Below are 17,737 nucleotides of genomic sequence, written 5' to 3' on the forward strand. Positions count from 1 at the left end.
ACCACAGCACCCTCTCCCTCTCCACTATTTTCTTATGAAATTTCTATCTATATTTTGCCACACTAGTGTGTAAAAATGTTTATCCATCATTTTCCAGTGGCATTCTCTCCAGGCCTAGACCAAAGCCCACTGAAGTCAGTCAGTGGAAAAACTGTGTTATCTAAGCCAATGTGTTTGGCATGAATTGTTTGGGAGCTTCCATTTGACATGACACGATTTGTGCATATAATTTTCTACTAATAAAATGACGGGCTTTCTATGAGCCTGTATTGTCCAAGAGGGTACTGGGCAATCCAAGACACATATGTCTGGGACTCAGAATCTGCTGGTGTCTCTCTGAAATATAATTCAGGAGTGACTAGCTAGAGCACTCACACAGTAGACCTGGGAGTGATTTTACATGCCAGAGGCCGTATGTGGGCAAACCAGGCTGGTCTCATAGCAAACCAATGTAAAAGGCACCCCAGGCTGGAGAATTGAGGGAATATAGCTGTCCATCAATCCAGAGACTCTACCCCTGTCCCCGGCTAATGTCACAGCAGAGCAATCCTCCAGCCTTGGCTACAGCCCTAGCAGCTTCTCAGCTCACTAGGTTTCAATACCCTTTGTGGGGAAGCCAGGCTATGGTAACTGTTTAGGGACTCTCATACTGGGGTTAAGAACCTATGCTCTCATACTTACCTCCCTCATATATGAAAGCACTGTAAATAGGAGGCTGGGAGACAAACACCATTAACAAGCAAACACTCAGTCCCCATCTCTCCAAGTGATAAAGGCACCTTCCCAAAAAGCCCCTCATCTGACTGCTCACAAAGTATTCCATATGTGTTGTGAGCATGATGAAACTGATTTGATTAAATGCTTGTGCATGTTTTGTTCATAATATTCACCCAGCTCCATGGGCTTGCTATACTCTAACTTAATAGGATCTGGTATGTGTATGTGATACTGGCACTGCATGGGATCTGGTGCATTCATTACATGGTTATTGCATGTGGCCCACTGCAGTTTTGTGTTGTACTTGTTGTGTTAAAGGAATAAACAAGGAAAGCAAACACTATATTTTTGCAGTTCCTGGTAAAGGTGCCATAGTTATTAAAGTCCCCTCTGTGCGACAATGAAAATATCTGACAATCGATGAATCCTCTGTGTGTGTATGAGATAAAGTGCCAAATTCATGCTGTTGTGATTTCACTGAAGTCAGTACAGATGTACATCAGTTTAAATCAGATTTGAATGTGGCTTAATATATCTGGAAAGAGATGCCAGCTGTATGTATAGTAGCTAAGGGTTTAAAACTGCTCTTGTGTAAGTCAATGGGGAAAAGAAGTTATGAGGTTCTTTGGTGTAGACTTAAGTTCTACATACAATGTATGTTCTCACACATATATTCCTTTATGACAACCTTAGAGTTTTCTTCCAAGGCTGCAGAATGATTTTTTTCATCTGCCACGATCAGTAGAGGAGAGACAGGTGATCCATACGGCCCACTACCCGACATGCTCTGTTAGGATTGGATAAGGAAAGTGATTGACAAGCGCCAGGTGCTGAATTTAGTTCCAGGCTGTATCTCTCCGTTTAAATACATCATTGAGTAAAACTCGACACGTACATTCCAGCTGCTTAATAGTGTAGCACTAGAGTAGACATGTCACACACATAAACATGTGCACCAAACAATATGGTGTGTAATTAGTATGGAGCTAACTGTTAATGACTAGACTCGTTGTTCCTAGAACACGTGCACTAAACAGAAAGATCCGAAATAACCATACACCGATTCTGAAACTAAACTAAAAACAAACCAAGCCCAAACAAATCCAGTCCCGCAGAACACGGGGGAGACAAGGGAGCCAATGAGAGCCCTCCTCAGAATTCTACTTGACCACGCTGCGTTTTATCTTTAATTTCAATTAATCTAGTGATCAGGAATGGTGCCACTCTAACAGCCCCTGAGACTTAAATCCTTTCTGAATCCAAATACTGTATATTCAGAGAGCGAATCGGAAAAAGGGCCGGCGAACAGCACGGTAACATTTCCCCAAACCTTTAACAAACAAGTCCTAGAAACAGCTGCCAGGAGAGCGGAATGTGAAGCTTCTCGAGATGACAGAGTGGACTGATAGTCATATTGATCTTTATACATGTAATCAGGGTTGGGTTTTAGGGATTAAAATCCAGCAAAGCGAATTTAAACAGGATTACTCCGTTTAACTTCAATGGCGCTATTCACCCTTTCAAATTAAGCACATGCTTAAGTGGATTGGGACTTTAGAAGTCAAAGACCATGCGTACATAGAAAGCCCAGTGTAAACTAAAGATATGTTCTCTCAATTACCAAATTAACACTACAATAAAGCACAAATGAAATGGACAAAGAACTAGTTAACTGACCGATCTCCCAAAGTGATCCTCAGCGGAGCATCCTTACTACTTAGCATTGCTGTCAGTAAGCTCTGTGTAGAAGCAGTGGTCCTTGGAGAGGAAGCTGTATGGGCAGCAGGAGAATGTGTTATCTTGCCACGGTCCATCCTGGAGGCAGAGCTGCTCTCTGGGCAATGGGTATTTGTGTTGGGCTGGGATTCCTGAAAGGAAGGCTCGCCTTGCATGCTGCTTATCCATCGCTGTTCCAGACCTGTTGTACGTATGTAAATAAACCAAGCCGCATTTAGAATATACCCAGACTCCTTGACCATCCTAATGCAGAGAGCAGAGGGGCTTTCCCTTGGGGATAGCCCCAGAGGGACCAAGATAGCCTCCCTCCAGCACAGCGAAGCTCCTCGAAGTGAAACCCCTACAACCACTTCCATACCCCCAAAAATAAAGCGAGTGCAGGAACCTGCGTACTTTTAAAAAAATAATCGCAGGCCATCAGTCCTTCTTTCGTGCTCCCATGGTCACTTATTACTCACACCCACAGCTATTTCACTGGTGGGGGAACGAGGGAGCAGAGAGGAAAAGTCACTTGCCCAAGGTCACTCTGACCCAACAAATCAGTGACTTCCCCTGGAATAAATCCTCTCCACTCTTCTGATTTCCTGTCCTGTGCTCTGGACACTGAGCCCGGACACCTTTCGGCGTACGTTTTTATTCCCAAGTACAGAACATATTGGTCCTTGACCGAACAACGGGAAGAAGTAAAATTGGCGTCATTGACTGGCGCTGTAAAGAGTCAGAGACAACAAACTGGTGGTATAAATGACTTTAATGTGATTTTTAGCTGGTCATTGGCTGGCACAACAGTTTCTGTCACTGTGAGCTGGATAAAGTCGTTTGTTCTGAAACTGTCATATACATTTTCCAGCTATCGGTGATGACATTCACTTTAAAAATGCCAAACTTTTTTAAAATACAACGTTTCCATTTTTTAGCTAATGTGTGCAAAGCTGTCATAATTTTGTGAATGCTTGTACGTTGCAAATGTTTTGTATGTTGTACGTTTGGTAAGGTCTACATAATATTTTTCTTCTTTTCCCAGATACGAAATTCTACTTTTTGATTGCATAGGCTTGCGCCGCTGTTAAAACGTTCATCTCTTTCCACAAACCACAATATGAACTGTTCTAGAAGACTAGATATTTCAGGGCATTGAGAATGAGACGTGGTATCTTTCACCTCTGCGTCACAAATTCATCTTCCCCTTAGGTGAGCAGTAACCTAGAGTTGTTACCTTTCATTCTTCAGTTGAACAGTTATGAAATGCAAACATATGTAGTATTCAACTTCCAGCCAATGGAGCTACACTAGTTACATCAGCGGAGGATCTGGATGATTGTTTTGTCGTCCCCCCCTCTAAATGACATTAAATGTGTCATCTTATCTGGAATTCGCAATTGCTTATGATTATTACGAGGTTTCACCCTTTCTGTGTGAAGATTAAGCCTTTCCCATCTTCGCTTATCAATTCCTTTGATTGTTGTTTCAAGTCATCTTTGAATTAACAAATGTTTGATTTCGTGGTTGAACCTATCCAATTTCCAAAGTATCCTAAGACTGTGCGTCTGATTGCGTTCTCCCTTCCGTTGGGTTTTTTCTTTTGTTAAAACATGTGGCATGAAATGTGTCAGTCTCGAATTATTTTAAAAGAGAAGGGTTAGAAACAAGCTTGAACCTAGAAGGATCAAGAGCAGGAAACAACAATAAGCACAGTTCCCCCAACGAGAAAGACAAATGATGTGGTAGACGATTCCGTGATGGCTTAACGTACTCCCAAAACAAAATATGAGTAAGGGGGGAGCAATCGGGGATATTAAAGAGAAAGAGAGAGAGAGAGAGATGAAAACTGAAAGAAACCAATACTTGGAAAGACAGACAAAAAGTGTTGCGCGGGACAGTCACCGTACTCAGCAAGAATAATCAGAAATGCAGATGAAAGGGAAGGATTGAGCAAAGCTGGAATACTGTAATGGATCATAGATCTAGTTAGTTTAAGTTACGTTAGGGCAAAAAGATACAAGCCACAAATCAAACTAGGCCATATCTACTGAGGGAGAGGGAATAAACATCTCTTGTAGCACAAGTATAGCTCTACTGATGCTAACAACATAATTCCCAGCAGATACAGCGGCACCAGTGCACGCCAGAGTCTAGACAGGACTTCACATTTTTACCACTGGTCACCTCCTGGGTCACAACATCTGAGGCCTGCCTACCCCACAGCTGCCATCAGGGCTGCTCGCTAGGAATAAGAAAATGCCCTTTCTTCCAGTGAGAGGGTTCCCAGTTCCTCGGCAGCAGGTGGAAGTGGAGAGGGTGTCACCAGCAGCAATAGCTCGAGGAGTGAGGGAGTGAGCGATCGGGTACAAGTTGAGAAAGACGCACCTGTTGCAATCAGGAGCAGTAGGGGGGTCAAATTGGGGGCAGTGTTGTGCTTGAGCGAGGGAGCGTTTGGAGGGCGCGCTGCGTTACAATGGGGGAAGAGGGGGGTGGCCTCACCGAGAGGGGCAGGGATGTTGTGCGCCACCATCGGGGAGTTGGGGAGGGTGTTTCCTCGCCCCTTAGCTGGGCTATGCGGTGATTACACAATTTCCAGGAAACAGTTAAAATGTTTTACTGATTTCCAAGTCAACTTCCCTTCCCGTCGGCTGGCGCTGGAACCTGAGTGGGAGGTGCCCTCTCTCTCCCCCCGGGCTGCCTCCTCCTGCTCTCTGGAGCCGCGCGGGCAGTGCATCTCCCCTCCCAAAAAACCCTCCTCCCGCCCCGGCCGGCTCGCAGCATCCTCAGCTCCGCAGCTCACTGCGCGCGGCGGGACTCCAGGTGCCCGGCCCGCGCTGCAGGGGTCGCTCCCGCCAGCCCGCCCCGGCTGCTTGCGAACTGCTGGGCTGGGGGAGCCGGGTCCCAGCCCCGCTGGCTGCGAGCGGGACGCTGCTGCTGGCTTCGTGGCTACTCCAGCCCGCCTGCCCCATATTCCTCGGGCGGCTGGGCGCTGAGGGGCAGGGCTGCCCCGGGAAAGCCCAGCCCCAGGGCGGGGAGGGTGCGGGGCAGCCCAGCTGCCCGCAAGGACCAGAGGGAGACCGAGAGGACCAGGCAGAGAGCAGCAGTCACCAGGCGGGCGCTCGGCTTCCCATTGGTCCCTGGCTCCCCTCCCCTCGCCTGACGTGGGGTTTAAATGCCTCCTGGCCGGAGCCCGCGGAGCCTCTTTGCCCCGAGCTCATGTGCTGGAGTTTTATGACTGGCCAAGCGCGGGCGCTCTGGGAGGGGAGGGGGCCCCTCGTCCCCTCGCTCACCCCGCCAATGACCAGCGACTCTAGCCCCCAGGAGCCACCCATGAAGCATCGCTCCCCTTTGCCGCACACCGGCCGATGATCCAAAGCCCCGGTGCGCAGCTGTCGTTAGCCATGAGCTGTCTGGATGTTATGTACCAAGTCTATGGTCCTCCCCAGCCGTACTTCGCCGCAGCCTATAGCCCTTATCACCAGGTACGTGCGGGGCCCCTGGGGCGGGGAGAGCCGGAGAGAGAGGGATGCCCTGCGAGAGATGACTGCCCGTGGCCAAGCCACGCCAGCGCTGGCTGTGACACAGAGCCGCAGCCCATTCCGCGGGCAGTTATGTACTTCGGTGCCGTGAGTTAGATTCATGGGCCTCATGCACCACGAGACTCGACTAACTCCTCAAACTTCTTCTAAAGAATGAATGAGACCCTGGCAGCGCCCCTCTTGTTCAGCGCTGGTCGTGGGGGGGGAGGCGCGGGGTGGAAATGGAAATACATAGTGGGAACTGCAGGAGGGGAAGGAGGTGCGCTCTGGACTCTCTTGTCATTAGAAAAAGACTTTGCCACATGTCACTTTTCGACAGCTCGATTCTCCCCTCGTGCAGGGTGCGCTTCTACTGGGGCGTTTGCTTGAGATGTGCTTGGCGGGAGCGTTTTGCACCCTGAAATTTGGAGGGAGGGCTATGCTGATTCTTAACCTGATTCCTTCCGCTGGTTATGGAGGAAGCTGAAGACACCTGGGGTGGGGAAGATTTGGGTTTTAGTTCGTTGGATGCGAAAGGATTGTAGGTGACACTGAACTATTTCGGGTTCTGCAGACTGCGCCTTTGCTCCTGTTTCAGCTAAATCACAAAAAAAAAAGCGTGTCGGGGGAAGCAAACGATTTTCGTTTCCACACCATCCGGCCTCCGCGTTTGGCGCAGTATTAAATCCCTTCCGTCCACACTGGAAATTGCGGTGTTAGTTTCTTTTAAGGCGCAAACGCGGGCGTTGTAGCGCTTGGGAATACAGTGTTGCTGGCTACCTCCGCACGCGCAAGAGTATCCTTCGTGCCAATGAAGCCCGATCTTTCAATGCCGAGCACTGAGAGATTTCGTTCAAATGAAGTCCATCTTGCAGAGAGAACTTTTCACTCCGATTCATAGACGAGGTCGTTGTGCTAAACGCGACCCAAGACTCCGAGCTCTCTTTACAAGCGGACTGCACCTATTCAACAAGCGTCTTTCGTTCGTTCGTTCTTTATCTCCTCCCCTCTTTCCTTTCCTCCCTCCCTCCAGCAAAGCAGAGTGGGAAAGCTCCACAAACGAAAAAAAAATGGCCCAAATCCACAAGGGCTCGCTCCTTTCTGCCCTGACTGACAGACGCTCGGAGTCCTCGGATGCTGGGCTTGTAGTTCTCCCGCGGAGAGAATGGGGCCCCTAGCGCGGACGATGCTTTCACTCTGCTCTGTTTGCCCGGGCCAGGGGATGGGCTAGTGGATCCGTCTTTGTTCGGGAAGAATATTACATCCGCCTTCCTGATTTACCTGCAGCTTATTGCAGGAGATCTGGAATCTAGAGAACTGGGATTCCCCCTTGTCTCTCTGAGCATTAATATTAGGGTAACCCTTTAGACTCAAGGGCTGCCTTGAAGGACGGCCCCCATGAAAAGCCATTCTTAATGTGTCGCGTGTCTTGGCCAAGGCCGCTGAAGCAGGCCCCTGAGCTGCCAGGTACATAGGGGGTGGCAAACAGAGAGAAAACGCTTCCCGTGTTCTTCCTTCATTTCTCCCCTCAAGGCTGGTTCTTCCAGCGATTCGCCATTGTACCGCGTCCCAGCTGAGAGCCCCTCTGTCTGCAATCTCCGAATCCAATCATTCATGTCTAAGAAACGGCCCTTAGCAGCTGCAGACACGCTAGGGGGAAAAACGGAAAACATGCAGCACACTTTCGAGTGAGTTCCAGTTTTTTCAAAGAATCCAGTGAAAACAATCCAGGCCTGTAGGAAATACCGTGGGTTTCTTTCTGCTCCCGCTTGCCAAGTCAGCGGTTTCCCCCTGAAATGTATTTGAAGCTGCCCATCTTTTTCTCCAATTAAAACTAGTAAGACCTCGTTTGGGGCCATGTTTTCACCCTTTACACTCCTGCGAGCCCATTGACTTCGGCAGGGATCTGGCCGAGGGTCCCTCCTTTTCGGCCCTTTGCTTTCTAAGGGTTCCTGTGTACATGCAATGCTTATCTCTGGGTAACCGAGCGGGTGTGGGTCTGCACAATTATGTTTATTGAAACGGTGCCCGCCTGGGCTTGGTTTCTTCTGCCTCCCAACGCAAGATCAAAATCTCCACGTTTGATTTACCTGCGGTCCGTGTGGTGCCTTGTGGGAAGGTGATTTCCTTTGGAAGAGAGGCACTCCCGGATTCTCAGCACGTGTGAATTTCTCCTGGCCGTTTCTTGGAGCACTTTGTGTCTACATTGCAAAGCAGGCTTCACTCCTGCGTCGCCGGTCTCTCCTCCCCCTCTGCAGGTTTCCAGACAAGCCAGGTCTTTCGGTACCATGTAGCTACACCTTGCGTAGTCAGATACTTCACACAGTCGGCTGGGATTGGCAATGAGTGGGCCCGATCCAGAGATGGGGGGCACTAGCGAACTGTAGGTATCCTATGGCTACTGGAAATGCTTGGGCCGACCGGGGGATTGGCTCTGAACTCTGGGGTGGGGGGTATGTAGTGGCTGGCGCTGTATCCGTGCCGCATGGCTCACTGCTGGGCACAGATTCTCCGCCAGCTGGACCGGACTGCACTGAGCCGTGCTACCCCGCTGTGCTTGCCTGGCTTGATTTTCTCCCCTCCTTCCTGACAGAAACTAGCCTTTTACTCGAAAATGCAAGAAGCCCCCGAAAGCGCCAGCAGCGCCAGCACCAGCAGCAGCTCCTTCTCCAGCCACGCCCCGGCCAGCATCAAGGAGGAAGACTGCAGCCCCGAGAAGGAGCGCCCCCCCGAGGCCGAGTATATCAACTCCCGGTGCGTCTTGTTCACCTACTTCCAGGGCGACATCAGCTCCGTGGTAGATGAGCACTTCAGCCGGGCCCTGAGCCAGCCCAGCAGCTACTCGCCCAGCAGCGCCAGCGCCAAGACACCCAGGAGCACCGGCTCTTGGAGGGGTGAGCACCCGGGACTGTTGGGGAGCCCGTAATGCCTCGCTAAAAAGGGACGCCAATAAAAGCAAGAGGCGCAGGGTTTCCTGCAGCCTTTGGATCTCTGGTTTCCTGAAAAGTAGCCCTCCCCCCGCCGGAGAGGACCCCCTGGCTAACGCCAAACTGATGCTGTAAAAAAGCCAAAGGAAAACGACCCTCCAAGGGCCCATTAGAGCAGATCTCATCCAACCTCCAACCAACGCTAGCCCAGCGAAAAGGAAGTTTCCTGCTCCTGTAGTTGGAACTGTGTTCCAGACAGAGGGGTAGCGAGGCCAGGGGGGGCTGGCGAAATGCGAGGAAGTTGCCAAGAAAAATTCCCTGAACAGTCGGGGATAAAACGGAAAGAAATGGCGTTAGACAAGCTGTTCCCTTGTAGAGACCTACCTAAATAACCTCTACTCAATGGGAATGGGATCGGGCTCCATGGTTTTGTTTTGCAAGCCATTTTTAATGTGAACTATAAAATGCCTATTCCCAGCGTTGGCTCGGGCATGGAAATTGAAGCTGGTTAATTATGCTTAGGTGAAGTATTTTTTAGAGGACAGAGCCCATAAATTCTACTGGAGTGCTTTAGCGTTGCAGGTGCTCAGCCAGCACCTTTGAAAATCTGGCCATAAATAGCTATCTGTAACTGAGAAATGACTGTTCAGATACAATCAGGTTGATCTGACACGTGGGAGTTTTACAGATTCTGTCGTGACATATTTTTTTCTATCGGTTAGCAATTCCTACTCGTAAATGTGTTATTTTGGCTTCTCTGAAACGCTTCTTCTAATTAGCGGTCTATAGCGAAGAACATACAATTTCTTGTATGCTACTTCTCCAGACTTCCCTCTCTTCGCGATGACACTGAAATTCCACTGAATATAAAATAGTGCTGAAATTAGTGTAGAGAATTTAAACAATGACCCCGAAATTGTGTGATTCAACCTGTAAGGTCTGAGCGGGGAGGGGAGTTCTCCACAAGGAATTGATCTTATTTTATTTTTTACCATTTACCATAAGTCTTCAAGCGGAAGTCGTAGTATCGAATGGGTACCAGCACCACCTGGCCCTTGATTTTTAGCTTAGTGCATTGATGATAATTACCTTTTTTAATGTAAAAAAAAAGTCACTTCTCCAGTCCCAGCGCCCCAGAGAGATAATACATTATGTACAGACCTAGCTCAAGGTATATAATAGCTTGCTGTATCTTTAGAGGCTGAAGGAAATAAATAAAAACAATGCCTTGTTTAAATCCAGGGCAGCAAGCCTGCAAGATATCCCTCCAATCTTTCAAATTTGTGCAGCGTGGGAAGAAGTTAACTATAGTGTGCTTGGGTTTATCAGGGAACAAGAACTATTGACATGTAGCTAGAGGATATTCATGATCGAGCACATTATGAAGGATACTGTCTTCTACAGCACACTCAGCAACATGTGAGAGAGAAGGCGACCATGACTAAGCCAATAGCTAACTTTATATGTAAGGCTTAAACGGCCATTTACTTCCCCGGGAAGAAAAAAGTATATAGCCTTTCCCAGGAATGCATTCCCATTTCTCACGTAACCACCATATATTTTACTTCAGAGCAGGTATTCTGCAATTTAGCGTCCAAAAAGATAATCAGGCTGGAATTATAAAAAGAGTGATTACAAAATCGTCGACACCCTGGCCCATACCGTATACTAGTAAAATTGCCAGAGAGTTGTTCACTTCAGTGGGAGAGTTGCGTGGGGAGGGCAGGATCCGAGCCCCCAGTATTATCAATCTAGCCAAGATTCTTCTTCAAGATTTCCCAATCTCGCCATTTATTTCTGTCAGTGGTTAATAAAAATGAAATACTACTTGAAATTTGGCAGAGAAGAAAGATACTCCATGCTGCAAGTGCCTGTGATGTCCTACATCCCACTCTCTGAATACAGCTGAAGGATCCTTGCCAGGGATTCAGAGATAACTTCCCTCTGGCTCACACTTCGTTAATGCACATTTTATTTGCGTTAGGAATGCACAACATACCATGTGAATAACGCTTAACATTTCTATCCTCACTATTGGTAAATATTATTCCATCCTTCATATTGCTTGACAGACGAATAAAATACAGGATCCCTGAAGATCTTACAGTCCTAAGCGACGTGCAAAATGCATTACAAATTTTAACAGGTCACCTGTGAGGCAGGCAAGCCTTTTTAGCCCAACTTTACAAGTCGGGGAATTGCCCGCGGTCATTTAGCCAACAAGTGACCTAACCAGTAATGTCTCCTCATTCCAGACCTGCCTGCCTCTAAAGAGCATGGAGGGGAGAGATGATGTAAATGAGTCAAATTCTATAAATGTTAAAAATCTTCAAGGTCTTTTATTTTCCACCCCTGGAAATTGCTCTATGCTGAACAGAGATGACTTGTCTCCTCTATTGGGGGAAAGAAATCCCGTAGTTCTGGGACTTTTTCCAACACCATCCCCCTCCCCCCCGCAAAACAAAACCCCCCACACACTTGGACATCACCTTTGTTTTAACTGATGGTAAACAAAGGCCTAGATGTGTCGAGGCAGCAGAGATCTGACACGTGGCTCGTAGACCGTTAGCTGGAGAAGGAGATGTGAGGATCTAATCTATGGGGAGTGTGAGCTCTTAATGTATTGGGTGTGTGAGCTGGCGGGCACGCTGTTGGACAGTTAGCTGGCAGGGGTCTAGGCGGGGATCTGATGTGTTGCGGCCTGTTGGAGGGTTAGCTGGAGGGCTCCGCTGGGGCGGCCAGGCTGGAGATGCACTGCGGTGCCAGGCGGCACAGAGTAGGGGCGGTTTCTCTTTGCTCATGTTGCTTCCTTCCCGCCCCCCTCTCCCCCCTTCTCTCCCCAGACGGCTCCTTCCCGATGAGCCAGCGCAGCTTCCCCGCGTCCTTCTGGAACAGCGCCTACCAGCCCTCCTCGGTCCCGGCCTCCCTGAGCAGCAGCCTGGGCAGCCCCCTGGCCGCCGCCGCCCACAGCGAGCTGCCCTTCGCCGCGGCCGACCCCTACTCGCCGGCCGCGCTGCACGGCCACCTGCACCAGGGCGGGCCGGAGCCCTGGCACCACCCGCACCCGCACCCCTACCTGGGCGCGCAGGGCTCCGCCTACCCCCGCCCCGCCGCCATGCACGAGGTCTACGGCGCCCACTTCGACCCCCGCTACAGCTCGCTGCTGGTGCCCGCCGCCTCGGTCCGCCCGCACCGCCTGCCGCCCGCCTCGGCGCCCGCCCCCGGCAGCCCCCCGTGCGAGCTGGGCAAGAGCGAGCCCCCCAGCGCGGCCTGGGCGGCGCCGGGGCCTTTCCCCAGCCCGGCGGGAGACATGGCCCAGGGCCTGGGCCTCAATGTGGACGCAGGTAAGGCCGGGGCACGGCCTCTTCCCCCGCCCCTGACACGTGCCGGGCCTGGGGAGGCTGGAGTTGGGAGCAGCCTCCAAACGAGCCCGCCTAGCGGGAAGGCTGCTGCCTAAGGGCCCGCCCTGCCCCAGGGCTGCCTGCAGGGCCCTTTCCAGACTTCACCGCCTCCCCCGGGGCAGGGGGAAGCACGTCTGCTTTGCTCAGGAGAAAGTGCAGCGGCTCCCCCTCCCCCTGGAAAGCTGATCCGCTGGTCTTTTATGTGTGATCAGGTGCCTAGGGGAAGCTTTTTGCAGCTATGTTTTCTCTGGAAAGGTGAGACACATATAGGCCTGGTTTCTAGCTGGGTGAGCACACAAAAATAGGGAATTTATCTTCTCTGGGGCTGGGCACATAATTATGCTGATCACAATGAATGATCCCTCTCATGGCTGGGCTTTAGATCCAACAGGGAGCCACGCCTTTCCCTGGCTAGTTTGGGTGGGTTTTTTTTTTCCTCTGCTTCACCACTGCCTTCCATTCTGGGTAGCCACCACAGTTAGAGTCCCTTCTTTGCTCTCACAAGGAAATGGTAGTGTTTGGCTTTCTCTGTCCTTAAACATCTTGTACCTTTTTTTCTTTCCCCCTTTTTCCCCCCTCTCTCAATTCTCAGGTTTGCAGCCTCAGGATAAAAGCAAGGACCTGTACTGGTTTTAGACCTGTCCTTCACCTCTTCTTCCCCGGGGCTCTCCCCCAGTAAATCTCTGCCTAGTAGAATTGGTGACGTTCAGAGCTGAAATCGAGTCGGTTTGTAACAGCTTCTGATCTTGGTTTTCAGCTCGCCGTTATTCCTTCTGTGGTGGATCTCTCCTGAGCTGATCTGCTGACTCACAGACCCCTGAGTACCCCTTCTTCTCTTCCTTCAGACAAGCCAACCATGGCTCAGCATCTATTCCAGGCATTTCAAGGACAAGAACATGGGAAAGGCAATGGAAATCACGCTACTTGGCATTTCAAGTACAATATCTAAAACATATTGTGGAGGATAAAATTCCTTCTGTTGAAAGAGGAGAGCCAAAGAACTTTTTATTTAAACTAGCTCCACACCCAGAACTGTGGTCAGACTCCTTAAAAAAGAATTAAATAAAGTGGGCAGTGGTGTGAAATCACTGACCTTCTTAAGGGAGGGGGAAGGAAACTGGTTTTTTTGGTGGTGTGAATATTTTTTATGCCAATGAGAATTATTTCTTGAAAGCAGGTTGGGAAGATACTCAGTGCTTTTGAACTGGATTTGTACTTTATAGAACACTAGGAGGAAAAGAAATTTTAATTCATGAACACTTTTGGACTGGTAACAAAACTGGACAGATCTTTCAGCCTGGGCTTATGAGTGGCAAGTGGCTAGTTTGGGCCACCTGCCCTGGGCTTACAGAAATGCAGCTGTTCCAGGGACAACTGTTCAATCTCCAGAAACTTGACAACCAAGGTGGCACTTCTCAGAGTTTGGCACAACAATTGCATTGGAGATATAGATATATTATATATATAAATAATTTTTTTACAATGAATGTTTTATGATGAAAGAAGAAACCCTTAAAAAAATAAAGCCTGGCAGCCTTAATGGGGAACAACTGGAGCACACCAGAAGGAAAAGCACATTGTGGACAATTGATCTCCATTGCTTCTAATATTTCTGTGTGTGTGTGTGTTGTGCTGTCATTTGGTCACTTTAATAGTAATTTTTGAGGGTGGGAATAAGGGGCATTTTTAAATGTTAAATGTTATTAAAGATGTTTTCTTTTACCCTTTATGTGTTGGTGAAGGCTTAAAGCTAAACAAAAAGGGTAATATCACAAATTGGAAACTTTAGGGTGGAATGGGAAAAACCACCTGTAACATGGACAAAGCAACCCATTATAGTTACTGTGTATTAAAGCTAACCAAATCTTGCTGGTGCAAAATACTTTCTTACATGAGTATTAAAAGAAAGAGTAACAAGTATAGGCTAAAAGGGATACAATAGGGCTTAGCCACAATATGCTATGGTCTCCCTGTATGGTGAATTAATACAAAATAAGCAAGGTGTCATTCTGCAACAAAGCATCCAACTTCTAAAAGCTGGGGGGCGGGGGAAGGGGATTGTAAAACTCAGCAATTCCTATTAGATTTGTCAATTCAAAATGCTTGTACATTCACATCAGTGTCAACTAAAACTTTCTAGCCGAATACTTAGAAATGGATCTTGCTTCTCCTGAATTTCCCTCCAGCACTGGCTGCAATGGAGCTAGATTTACAGAGGAAAATGGGAATCTTAGTAATGAGAATTAATCAAATCATTAGCAGAAAATTTATTTGAGAAATACTTTATTTGAGAACTGTCTTCACTTAGGGCATGTCTACATTAGGAAATTATTTTGAAATAAGTAAAATAGAAATAATAACTCCGGAACTAACACAATCAAAATAAGCAGCCTGTTATTTTGAAATAACGGGCTTGGTAGTGTGGATACTCCACTTATTTCAAAACAAGGGGGATTATTTCAAAATAACTCCTTAGTGTAGACCAGAGCTTAGTGTTTTGCAAAAGAGGGGGCATATTGTGGTTATTTTAACCAAATTTTTCCTGTTAGTCTGCTGTAAACCAGAACCCAGACAGGCTGCAGAAAGACAGACTAAGGGATTTATTTTACCATTAAGTCAAAATGGTCACAGGATCCTTCAAAGGAAAGAGGCAGTAGCACTTGGCAAAAACACATAGTAAGAGTTAGTCAAAAAGTGATAGTTTGAGGGGCACAAGGAGAAGGATTTTGTCAACAAATGCTGTGTTTTGGCATTTTGAAAATTCAAAAAACTTCAGCCAACACCAGAATTACATGTGCTTCTTTGAGTATGCTTATTATCTGTCTTGTTCCCTCTCTCTCCTTTCTCCCTGAAAATGATAGTGAGCAGAGCTGGCTGAATTCAGCCAAAATGTATTTGTGAACATTCTTGCAAATAAAACCCTGGCATTCACAACAATGATTTGTGAACATTCATTCAGGGGCTGGCAAGTTTATTTGCAATAAGATTTGTACAAATACAGAATCTGTAAATATCAGTATGAATGTTTGTACTCAAAGTGCCCCTACTCTTATTTATTATTGGTACACTGGTGGCAGCCAATGGCCCCATGTCAGAACTGGGGCCTCATTGACCAGGTGCTGCATAAATCTAAATCTAATCTAAACTATTATAAAAGGAGAGGTGTCCGTCATGTCTCTGTCTCTCACAGAGAACATTTGAGAAGACTTGCAAAGTTTCTAGAAAATGCCAGAATGAGTGAGAAGTGATGAGCGAGGCCTGGGTCACTCCCCTCAGGGATTTGGGGCGGGGCTCAGCGGCTCCCCAGCAAGTGGCTAGCAGGTGTGTCAGGGAGCTGGCGGTGGCGGTGATATCCTGCATACCTGTGCCTGCTGGGGTGGGCGACTCGTGGGCCAGGGCCCTGCGCTGTGTCCTGGGGGCAGCCTGTCTGGCAGGTCAGGACAGCACAGCATAGCAGGGAGAAATGCCTTGTGGTCCATCAAGCAGCTGCTGCTGCAGCACGATGACTTCTCTGAGCAGCACGTTGGCCCCATGGACAAAGAGAAGCGGGAGATGCTGTGAGTGGTGGGACTGGCGGTAGGTCCCTGTCCACCGCACTCTGCCTACCCCTCCCTCGACCCCACTCAGCTAGTGGCCCCCAGGTCTTCCCGTGCCCAGCCCTCCCCTGTGCCTACCCCCAGTGCCACCCGCTTGCCTGCCCCACCTCACTGCTGCATCCTCCTGTCTCTGCTGCCTGTCAGCCTGCTGCACAACAGCTGTGAGGTGGGGCTTGGCTAGTATAAAGTAAAAAAACAACGATAATGATTTTCTTACCATTTACATTGATACAAGCCCCGATCCTGCAAAAGACATGCTTAACTTTATACACTGGGGCTGTGTCTAGACTGGCCAGTTTTTCCGGAAAATCAGCCGCTTTTCCGGAAAAACTTGCCAGCTGTCTACACTGTCGGCTTGAATTTCCGCAAAAGCACTGGCTTCCTACTGTAAGAAATCAGTCTTGCGGAAATATTATTCTCCCGTTCAGGCAAAAGTCCCTTTTGCACAAAGCTTTTGCGCAAAAGGGCCAGTGTAGACAGCTCAGATTTGTTTTCCGCAAAAAAGCCCCGATCGCGAAAATGGCAATCGGGGCTTTTTTGCAGAAAAGCGCGTCTAGATTGGCACGGACGCTTTTCCACAAAAAGTGCTTTTGCGGAAAAGCGTCCGTGCCAAACTAGATGCTCTGTTCTGAAAATCTTTTCCGTTAAAAGCATTTCCGGAAAATCATGCCAATCTAGACGCAGCCTGGATGTAGTTTGTTGACTTCAGTGGGACTACTTGCTGTGCATAAACTTAAACACATGCCAGATTGGAGCCTTAGAGTATAAAAACTGAGAAGAAAAAATGTTTTTATGACACGTTTCTATAGTATCTAGCACAATAGAGCCCTTAGTGCTACAGAAATAATTTTTGTGGCGAGTTAGCTGTTTTGGGATTATTTGCATGGCAGATTCATTGGAAAAGCATGAATGGTTGCATATAATCTGTAAATGTGGTCACTATCGCTTTCTGCTTAATAAATCATAGGCTACCCAGTTTTAAGTGAACAGACCCATAATGTCCAGGGCAGTGGCATGAAGCGATAACACTCACATAAATCATATTGTGAACTCCCTATAGGATATTCACACTGTCTGATAGCAGACCAACTAAGTATAACCAAGAAATTAATAAAAATCAGAACATTTTCACAGAGATTTCCAAAAAGGAAACACAAGTAAATTTCACTTAATAAACTGTTTGTTTCAATTAGTTTATCGTGAGTATAGAGTGAGTCTAAAACAGTTCAATGTATATAACATTTAACAGTTCAAGGGTTAATACTCCGGGTATCTTCACAAAAGATTTTTTCTTTTCTTTTTACTAATGAAAATTGAGGACATTTTGCACAATAACAAAACATTGTTCTTTGGTAATATTTTTAGGCGCTGCAGGCTTAACACTAGTCTCCAGCAGGGATACTTTAATAGCAACCGGAGTAGGGGAGAACTTCATTTAAGACATGATAATTGCACCAATCTCTGCTTTGGTTTTGGTTTTAGAAGCAGCTCCCGGGAGCCATCTTCAATACATGTGAAAAAACAGAGCAGATGACAATTGCTATTCACATTGCTGAAGTTAGATTTGAAAGAATTTATCTTAACATTGAATTTGTCTTAGTGTACAAATCCTTGTTTCCCAGCATCAGAGTAATTCCTCTGTCCCTCCCATGAAGCATGTCTCACCTGTCTCTGGAGGACCTTATCTGTCCCGTTTTCATCTTATGTCAGTAGGAGCTGCTGTCCCCACTCACTTTCCCTTTGAAGTTCTATTTAGATCCATGATAAATTCTAAGACTTAGAAGTCGGTCCCTGTTTGGAAGGGAGGAAATGCAGTAGTTGTTTTTGGACATACCAGAGACATTTTACTGCCAGCTCTT

General features: G+C 47.8%; 1 protein-coding gene across 2 annotated transcripts; it reads left to right on the top strand.

Moving 5' to 3' along the window:
* The first annotated feature begins 5,609 nt into the window (after window positions 1–5,609).
* Window positions 5,610–15,996, top strand: VGLL2 (vestigial like family member 2). Of its 2 annotated transcripts, none has more exons than XM_075924042.2 (4): window positions 5,610–5,918; window positions 8,548–8,848; window positions 11,725–12,225; window positions 12,875–15,996. In XM_075924042.2, exons 1-4 carry the CDS (start codon window positions 5,802–5,804, stop codon window positions 12,916–12,918), a joined length of 963 nt encoding a protein of 320 aa, XP_075780157.2. In that variant the 5' UTR covers window positions 5,610–5,801; the 3' UTR covers window positions 12,919–15,996. The 2 variants fall into 2 exon arrangements, with proteins under 2 accessions (XP_075780157.2, XP_075780158.2); XM_075924043.2 differs by having other exon boundaries at window positions 5,612–5,918; window positions 13,040–15,977.
* The last annotated feature ends 1,741 nt before the right edge of the window (window positions 15,997–17,737 follow it).

This window comes from Pelodiscus sinensis, chromosome 3 (assembly GCF_052426305.1).
Source record: "Pelodiscus sinensis isolate ZL-2025 chromosome 3, ASM5242630v1, whole genome shotgun sequence".
NCBI classification, from domain to species: Eukaryota; Metazoa; Chordata; order Testudines; family Trionychidae; genus Pelodiscus; species Pelodiscus sinensis.

Excerpts from the sequence above, each read along its gene's own strand:
- VGLL2 (XM_075924042.2), top strand. The coding sequence starts at position 5,802 with ATGATCCAAAGCCCCGGTGCGCAGCTGTCGTTAGCCATGAGCTGTCTG. Across the intron at positions 5,919-8,547 it reads CCTATAGCCCTTATCACCAG|AAACTAGCCTTTTACTCGAA; the intron begins GTACGTGCGGGG and ends CCTTCCTGACAG. Across the intron at positions 12,226-12,874 it reads GGGCCTCAATGTGGACGCAG|GTTTGCAGCCTCAGGATAAA; the intron begins GTAAGGCCGGGG and ends CTCAATTCTCAG.